The 9,265-nt window shown below is 39.2% G+C and overlaps 1 protein-coding gene across 3 annotated transcripts; it reads left to right on the plus strand.

The window, feature by feature from the left end:
- Positions 1 to 872: 872 nt before the first annotated feature.
- LOC104429254 (disease resistance protein RFL1) lies at positions 873 to 4,365 on the plus strand. Of its 3 annotated transcripts, XM_018866574.2 has the most exons (3): positions 876 to 1,054; positions 1,249 to 1,286; positions 3,309 to 4,365. In XM_018866574.2, the coding sequence occupies exon 3, from the start codon at positions 3,402 to 3,404 to the stop codon at positions 4,227 to 4,229; it is 828 nt and encodes a 275-aa protein (XP_018722119.1). In that variant the 5' UTR covers positions 876 to 1,054; positions 1,249 to 1,286; positions 3,309 to 3,401; the 3' UTR covers positions 4,230 to 4,365. The 3 variants fall into 3 exon arrangements, with proteins under 3 accessions (XP_039171068.1, XP_039171069.1, XP_018722119.1); XM_039315134.1 differs by lacking the exon at positions 1,249 to 1,286 and having other exon boundaries at positions 873 to 1,054; positions 3,306 to 4,365; XM_039315135.1 differs by lacking the exon at positions 1,249 to 1,286 and having other exon boundaries at positions 875 to 1,054.
- Positions 4,366 to 9,265: the final 4,900 nt, after the last annotated feature.

The following is a 9,265-nucleotide window of genomic DNA, read 5'->3' on the forward strand; positions in this document are numbered from 1 at the left end:
TTTTGAGGGCACCTTGACACTTGTCAAGCTTCATCCTTGATGGGGGGTGCATCCGTTGCCCAGACGACAATGTCCGAGAAGGAGAGAGGGACTTCAAAAATAATTTCCGAGGGGATGATGAGATAATCTCGAGACCCATGTCGCGTGCCGAATGGTGCTCTAATTTGCTGGCTCCCCAAGATTGTGTTATCGTGTCTGACTCGTGCATTTTCTTGCACGTTTTCTAGGTCCGACTCGGGCAATTTACAATGGGAGCCCGCTTTTTCCACGACCGTATGCTCCTACCACAGCCCTTCACTTACGACGAAACTCAAATAGACAAACTTGCCCTCTATATAATTATATGTTTCGGGAAGTGTCTTCTCCATAATTCCTTTTTTTTTTTATAATCTTTTTGGCCAAACCTCCATCTCCAAAGTTCAGTCTCCACCTTGTCTCGTGTTTTGCTTCGCTGTTGAGCTGAAGAAGGAGGCCTCGATTAAGGAAAGCTAATAGAAAGCTCTCCATTACATTAACAAGGTATATAATTCGATTGTTTCCTTAGTGAAATTGACTTAAATAATTACAATTTCGTTTCCTGAGGAACATTTGCTAAGTAAGAAGAATAATGCGAAACAAAATGGAATTGGGTCAAAATAGAGTAAAGCTTGGTGAAAGGAAAATAAGTAATTTCTCAATTCGAAATTTTACTATTTGTTTCATTTTATTTTTGACGTCTCTCCTAGAAGAGAGAGATTGTGGCAATTAAAAGAAGAATCAAATTAGAGGAAGCTTGGGATTCCGTAGAAGGCGTTTTTAGTCATTCCACTATCTTCATGTTTAGCAAGCTGTCCTCCTTTCCAGGAAGGTGAAATTTCTCTGATCTCTCTTCGTTGAATACCTGAGTCAAGTCGCCTCGGTTCGCTCTACTATATAAGCTTCCCCCGCTCCCCTGTTTTCCACCACCTTGGCTGCCTTCATGTATCCATTCCTTCCTTTGCCTCTTAATTCCATTCTTGGATTAATCTCTCGTTGCGGTATTTCATTTGGAGGATTATCAGCAAGTTTTTACCAGGTGAGACTTCTCCAGATTAAATGAAAATTTTGAGTTCTCTTTTCTTCCCTAAATTTTCCTGCTCTCTTCATGTAACTGGTGCTGGTATGGTCATGCCTATTTTTCCTTGATTTATTCCACACATCCTTCGCACAAGGAACGAAAAGAAAATTTACATCCTGTGTTGTGTTGTTTGTCTGTTCTCTCCTTTGTAGATCTGTTAATTCTCGAGCAAATTAAGATACATGGTCAGGTTTGTTTTTCTTTACGTTTCTTTTCCTTGCCCAAAGAATTACTTCGTTCTAATATACTTTCCAGAACAGAACAAAAAGAAAAAGAAGCTTCTGAAAAGAACAGAGAACCATCAATAACCCTGTTATCCCACTCCAAATGGCCTTCCCATGCCCTCTGATTCACATTATGTTGAGCTTGGATGTCCCTTCTTGCATGGTCTCCTGTACAACTCCAAAGAATAATTGACAGATTTTGCTGTAAGTCGCCCACCGTTAGTAAAACCTAGAATAGTCAACTTCTTATCCCTGCTCAGAGTTGGTTGGATGGGTGAGAAGTCCCCATGTATTTGTAGCCTTGCCGATTAGGCGCTCCACTAACATGCTTTTATTGACATCTACTACGCCTGCTGATCTTTGATCGACTTCCCTCTGTAGCCATCTTCATTCCATGTGCTGAGATTTCTTCCATTATGAACTTGCCGCGTTGCTCCCTGTCCGACTATTTCCATTCCTTCTAATAGACTGGCCCATCCCCTAGAAACTCTTGCCCCTTTGTTTAGCTATTAAAAAGGGAGCAATTAAGGTAACAGCTTCCTTTCAGCACCTTCAGCCATAAAGCATGATGTTCTTCAGTTGTTCTCGAGGCAAATATGAACTATCATTAGCAAGGTCCTATAAACCTAACCCTCCCGTAAATTTGGGTTGAGTAAGACACTGGCAAGTCTTCCAAGGAGTTTACCCTCTTGTCCCCTGTGTCCCCAGTAGTTGTTGAAAATCATGGTATCAACTCATTTCCACCGTGCATATTTCTGGCCACGCTTTCCCTTGAAAAGTTTACGGCCTCACTTTTAGATATTCCTCAGAGGTCCATATTGAAGGAAATCCCAGGAATTTAGCAAAGTTTTCCGCAACATTCATACCTGGAGCATTACACACTTCTTCGTGTTCTGAGAAGATTCAGGACCGAAACACAGCAGATTCTGCACACTAATCTCTTGACCTCGTGCAAGGTTAACCTTCTAAAAGTTCCTTCAATGTCCTACAATTAGAAACAGAAGCTTCTATAAAGAACGGAGAAGCGTCAGTAAAAAAAGAGTGCGATAATTGAGCAGCTCCTTTTCACCTTGATACCCTTCATTTTAATGCGGACGACGGCTTTATTGAGTTAGGCAGACAAGCAATCAGTGAGAATTATGAATAGAAATGAATATGGAGTGTCTCCCTGACTATTCACCTAAGAAGATCGTATGATGCTGGACTCTTTCCCTTTTATAACTAGTCTATAAGGTAAGTCATGATCCATTTTATCCAAACAGCATCAAAACTCTGACCCCAGAAAATAAAAATTAAAAAAAAGCATCAAAACCCCTTGTTCCCATGACTTTTTGCTAAATAACCCCCCTCAAACCTGTCATAGCCTTCCCTCGCGAAGCTTGCCAATGATCGCCTAGTCGACCCTCATGAGAGGCTCGCTGACACTTGCTCGGCTGCCCCTGGTAGCCTGGTCAATGCTCATGTGAAGCTCACTGATGCTCACCTCCAGTAGCCTGGTCAATGCTCATGCAAAGCTCACCGACACTGAAGCAAGGCTTGCCGGATCCCCAGTGGCCACCCAAGTTTCGATTTGCCCTTACCAGCATCAGGGTTATTAGGGGTAGCAGCTCATGGGCCTGGAATTTGCCATTGAAGGAAGAACATGACGTCCTTGGGACGTTCTGACTCTTGCCAATTTGCTTCTTTGCCTCAAATTTATAGCAGGGTCAAAAGCAAATTAAGTTGCCGTTTCAAATCCCTGCAGGTTTCCTCTTTAGCAAATTCCACCAATATAACAACCCAAATCATGCTGTATGCTTCTTTTCTTTCTTTAGGGTCCTTCCATTTTCATTCTTGGTCTCGCACCTCGATTACAATTAACAGTTTGGAAGTGCCGAAGTACTTATTTATTGGATAGAAGTCAAAATATAAATGCTGAAAGCTAAACAGTTTTGCAGCTGGAAATGGAATACTAACTGACCACATTTTTCCCCTAATGCTCTCAGCAGGCTGACAATGGATGTCGACCAATTTATGGGATTCATCAAAGTATCTTGAGTCTTGTTCAAAAGGTCGGTGACCTCAGTGGAGTTGAAACGAATATGGGTGCTCTGGAAATGAATATGAGTATGGTGTCAGCCAGGAAGGCTGACATAAGTATACAACTAGAGCAGGAAGAGAGGAGACCGGGAAAGAAGAGGAAGAGAGAAGTTGACTTGTGGATGCAAAGAGCACAATCGCTGGAGGATCAAGTCCACAAGTTAGGAAAAAAAGTTAGAGAGAGGCGTTCCTATTCTTGTCTCATGTTGGCGCATCAGGTCCGTGGCCTTGCGAATGAAGTGGACAAATTGCACGAGAAGGCTAGATTTGATAACGGTCTCACACTGGCTGTGAAACCGGCCCGAGGCTATGAACTACAACCAGGTGAACTGGTGGGACAAGCTTCTCGGACAAAAAGGGATGAGATCTGGGATTGCTTGATGAACGAAGAGGTGCTCCAAGTGGGTGTTTGGGGACAGGCGGGAGTGGGCAAAACCTTTCTCGCGAAGCATATACATGATCAGATAGTGCAAGATTGTTCAAGGTTCGATGGTGCTTGTTTGGTCAATGTATCACAAGAAGGCACTGTTGGTATGATACAAACTGATATTGTGAACTATCTCGAACTAGATTTGACAGAGGTGAGCTGTGTTTACTGGGGCGCAAGACTGCGGGAGGCATTGCAGGGTAGGAGACTCCTCCTTATCTTGGACGATGTTAGGAAACCTTACTCTTTGGAAAAACTGGGTATAGCCCTAGAAAGAAATGGATGCAAATTGATCGTGACGTCGCGATCAAAAGAGGTGTGTGAGCGAATGAATTGCCACGAGGTTGTCCATATACCAACTCCTCCCGATGAGATACCTCAAGAGTTGTTAGAAGAATTGTAAAAACTAGAATTAGAAGGGTTGGGGAAGTTGATGACAATTTCATTGTCTGAGCTTAGCTTGACATTTGTGTATCCACCGAATGGCTTTTCTCTGCCTATTCATGTTAAAATACGAGTGCTGTTACTTTTCTTTTGAACTTGTCTTCAAACTCCTCAAATGTGAACATGTTCGGGTGCACCTGACATTAACACCTCCTCATTTTTGTTTTACTAATCTCCCTTTCGTGCGACTTCCGAAATAATAACTAAACGCAATAATGAAATGACTCGACTTTCAACTCTCGTCCTCTCACTCGCTATGCTCGCCTTTATTCAACTCCATCTCCGAGAGAAGTGAAAGTGGATTTTCGAGCGAGATAATTCCGACTTCTTCGTAATTAGTAACAGCAATGGTGAAGAAGATATGCGCGATCCTCCTTCGTATATCTACTTATGATACAACTCTTCGAGAACCTAAGCCAAAAGAAAAATGGTTTTGCGCACAATCTACACAAGTGATCGACCAAAGAAAACAAGCCAAAGGTGGTCCGAATACCGCTTAATGGCATCCACATAATTAACAACAACGGTGGGGTGATTTATAGAGTCTAATTGGCAAGCATTCTTCTAATCATCGAAGAACCAATCATTCTCCAATCTAACAAATCATTTCCTTAAAAGAAGCAAAAGCTACGACTACGTTCCGCAATTTTCCCACATACGCTAGCACTTATCTTGACTCCATGCACTACAGAGAACCAGAAACCTACTATCATAAAGTACTACCATCGGCATCTGCCATAATGTGTTCGTAAGCCCTGTATATTATAGATCATCTGGACGAGTAGATAACATTACCTCACGAAGTAAAGCGTGATGCAAAATTAGTGCTCCCGTGTCTCCCGAATTCTCTCACCCTCGAGCCGAACAGGGCTAACTAACTTTGAGCAAGATGAAGTGTGACATCTGTAGCTTACAAATGCATATTAACCGAAGAAAAAAAGAACAAGAAAATCCCAGATACTTAGGACAAGTTTCTCTCATGCGTAAATGATTATATTTTATCATCTGCTGGAGTATCAACACCATGAGCCTCATGATCAACCTTTATCACTTGCATAAGTAAAAACAAAATGAGCCGTGCAATCAGAATGCCAGAAAAAGAAATGGCTTGCTTTCTGTTCCATTCAAATGAGTATTACATCTCTTTTAAGCAAAGCTACATATAAAGGCAATTTGAACTCATCATCCATATACCCAACATGGGGACGAAGAAAATTACCGCAGGAGAGTTTTCTCAGAGAGAAGGGGGAAGGAAGAAAATGACCACGGATTCTCCTCAAACCTTCATAGCCTCCTATCGTTGCAGGAAATCAGCTCCCTCGCTACGCATTAAACCTTCGTTCTCGGTCACAGTCATTGAAGAGATGAAGTTGCAGTTGTCGGTTTGTCTATTTCACCGACACAAGCTTGTATTGACACTCTGGACAGCTTCTCTATTGCTATACCGACGTCGATTGGCCCTTGCTGCTTCCGTTTTTCGTCATTCCAGATCTGCAAACTCTATTACTCTTTCCCTCTCTGTTTTTTTAGCCATGAAGAGTGAAGAGCTTCGTTCTCGGTTCTAGCTAACCGACGTTAATTTCAAACAGAAACTTAAACCCACCATGATGCCCTGTTATGAGAAGAGAGAAGGTGAGATGTTGTGGGATTTCTCTCAAAGAAATCGTAATTTCAAACTCCTCCTCCTTGGTACAAACATCCTATATTGAGTCTTTTCAAGCGTAGTTGTGAACCTCGATTTGGAGCGACTACAATGGGCTTCTTTAAAACTGATGCATATAACCTGTTCGACGATTTCCAGAGAGACCGTCTTATAAGTTAATCTCTGTTTTCGTCCAAATCCGAGCATCTCCTGATCTGTTCTATATATTATTGTCCCGTTTGGTAAACTGGGGTGTCGAAATTTTTAGTGCGATTCATGGCTACTGTGAATGTTTTTTAGCAATATCTTCTCTGTTTTTCTGGTGAACCATGTGTGTGCCAGTGGTCAAGCAATATGGCTCGTCGGAGAAGCAAAGGCCTTGTGATGATCCTTGCATGAGTCCACACCGGTTTGTCCATAAAAATCCTTTTTCGTGCCCCATCTGCTCCGGTCAACGGTTGATGGATGACAGTGGCATCTGGAAATGGCGGCTGACGAGGGAAGTCCAATGATGGACGTTTACCCGATTCGGCGTGATGTGAGATGTTCATGTTCTGGTGTTTCGATTGTTGCGAGGCATGAGCGAATGGGTAGGCTTTCGGTCCTGCGAGGAAGACGATGAAAGCGTCGGTGTTACCAGGCTGGGCGCAGTTATGAATGTGAGGAGGATTCGGTGTGGGCTTGATGCAGTTTTAATAATAAAAGTCGTCTCGTTAAGGGTAATATTCTAATTTGGGCTTGAATAGGTTGGAATTGAAAAGAGTGGGGCGGATAGCATAGCCCAATTTCGTATCCGAGGCACAGCTCGTATTTGGACCGGGCCCAAGAGCCCATCCGGAGTCCCTGTTTCCAGAATATTAAAATAATAATTTAGAAAAAAATCGAAAAAGAGAAAACTTTAAAAATTAAGAAAAAAAAATCAGAAAATTGCTTAGAAAGAGGACTTGATTAGGTTGTTAAGTTTCAGCATTAGGTTATGCTTAGTTTTTCTAGTTAGTAAGCATTTAAGTTGAGGGATCTTAGTGAGCACTTTTGGTATAATTTTAGTCTTAGTAGATAAATCTTTTGGACAATAAATTCGACTGAATTTAAACATAGCTCATGGGAATTGCTGCCCTATGGTTTAATAATAAGGCCATGTCATATTTTTATCCGACGCGTATTGAGTTACTTTACTGCACTTTGCTTTCGCTCATTCTTTCATTGCTTTCCTAGATTAGTCGATTGTGTTTCTTTCATGCTGTCTTCACCGAGTTGTGATTTTGCTTGTTTAGGTTACACTTTAGAGCCATATTAAACACACACAATATTGCATTGAAACTTAGCGAATGAACTTCATGATCCATATTTAGTAAAAAGATTGCGTTGACTCATGAGTTGACAAATAAGTTTAGATATTGAAAGGGCATTGATTAGATAACTAGTGTAATTAAGACATCAACTCTGAAACTCTATTTGTGTAAGAAGTGAGATTTCATCCCATAACTCACTTGGCTACAAGTTGATCCTAATAAGTTAGTGGTGACTCTATCTTAGCCACAATCACATTGGGAGAATTGTGACATTACCAAGACTAATTCAAACAAATGACATGTGCTAACTGATGTTTTATTGTGTCTTAGATGTCACTTGTACAATTCCCTAATCTTGATGACCCCCTCAAGGAGGGTGTAGTATTAATAGAGCGGCTCGTTCTCTTGCAAGTCGCCCTAGGACATTTTCATTGTATCATGAAATAATATTATAGAATTGCATTTAATTAAAATAGGGAAAAAGTTACCAAAACTTGAAATCATGCCTATTATAACGTATTTACTCACAATTTTTTTTTTGTAATGCAATAAACCCTAGACTTGTATTTATGTGGCACATTTATCTCAATTTTTCTCTTGTGACACCAAAAATTCTAAACTTATATTAGTGTGACACATTTACTTCAAAAGTTCAGATAAATATATCACACAAGTACAATTTGAGATTTTTGATGTCACAAAAAAATAATTTGGATTAAATGCATTACACGGGTATAAGTTTGGAGTTTTTTGTGTCAGAAAAAAAGTTTTGAGTAAATATGTCACGTGGGTATAAATTTGAGATTTTTTATGTCACAAAAAAGTTTAGAATAAATGTATTACGGTAGGTATAATTTAGGGATTTTAGTGGCTTTTCCCACTAAAATAATAGATGGATGAATTTCAAGATTAAGGGAAAATAGAAGAAAGATATTATTTTTTAAATTTTCCAGTGAAAAATAAAATAAAATATATGCTAAAGTGTAATGCAGATAATTTAGGGGTTTTAGTGGCTTTGAACCTCTTGCAACTGTAAAAATAAGCTACGTGGTTGTTATATCAGCTAAACAAAATAACAATTGAACGTTTAAAGAAATCACCAGAATGCCAATAGTTGATCAAAAATATTTTTAATGCATTGATAAATTCTACTAGATATTTTAATTGTTGATCGGAATTGTCTTGATTGCTTTAGAAAATTCATCTGAATTACCTTATTTTTCCTAACAAGTCCCAACATATACAAATTTATCTGATTTTTCTAAGAAAAGCAACACCTGTGGCGAAGATAAAAATATGTGAAGTCTTACTTTTCATTACCAAATTTAGCTAGATTAATGCCAATACAATATTTATTTATCTCATTATTCCTGGTGAAGCAACACTGAGGCAATATTTTTCCTTTATAAATTTCAAATCATAGGTAATTTATTTCCTTCGATTTCCTATTTATTCATTTCATTCAATTTAATCCCGTATTTGTACGATCTTTGCTAACTAAAGTATACCTTGTTGAGAGAATTTCTCCAAGACTTATCGATAGAATAGTGAAACTACTTTTTATAAAATGATAGGAATTATCTTCATCAATCATAAGGTGGTAGGAATTATCATTGATAATTCATTTAAGCAGGTCTTGTAATAATTTCAAAATTATACAATAACATGCCATTAATTTTGTTTTGGTTTTTTTAGACATTTAATTATCAATTTAAACCTTTAAAAATAATACAATAACACATTTAATCATAAGAGCCATAACTAATTAGACATTTAGCCATGTTTACTTATGAATTGTAAAATTGTATATTATGTTGAAAATACACTTGTCCTCTATAAACAATATATATAATTGTCGTTTTTATGTTCCATTATTATTTATTTATTGTCTATGTAGATATATCAGTATAAACCACATGTAACTATTCCAATAATCATCGAATATCATATATTCATAAAATATGTTGAGGGCTAAGAACTCGCGGTGTCTACAAAGGGCTTGAGCCACTCCATGGCTTGGCGAGGTCAACCTCGCTAGTGGCTAGCAAGGCAGCCTAAAGG

The sequence above is a fragment of the Eucalyptus grandis genome, chromosome 6 (genome assembly GCF_016545825.1).
Source record: "Eucalyptus grandis isolate ANBG69807.140 chromosome 6, ASM1654582v1, whole genome shotgun sequence".
NCBI classification, from domain to species: domain Eukaryota; kingdom Viridiplantae; phylum Streptophyta; class Magnoliopsida; order Myrtales; family Myrtaceae; genus Eucalyptus; species Eucalyptus grandis.

What these genes read in the sequence shown, in the direction of transcription:
- LOC104429254 (XM_039315134.1), top strand. Translation starts at nt 959, where the DNA reads ATGTATCCATTCCTTCCTTTGCCTCTTAATTCCATTCTTGGATTAATC. An exon ending in TATCAGCAAGTTTTTACCAG is followed by an intron (nt 1,055 to 3,305) that starts GTGAGACTTCTC and finishes TAATGCTCTCAG; the next exon opens with CAGGCTGACAATGGATGTCG.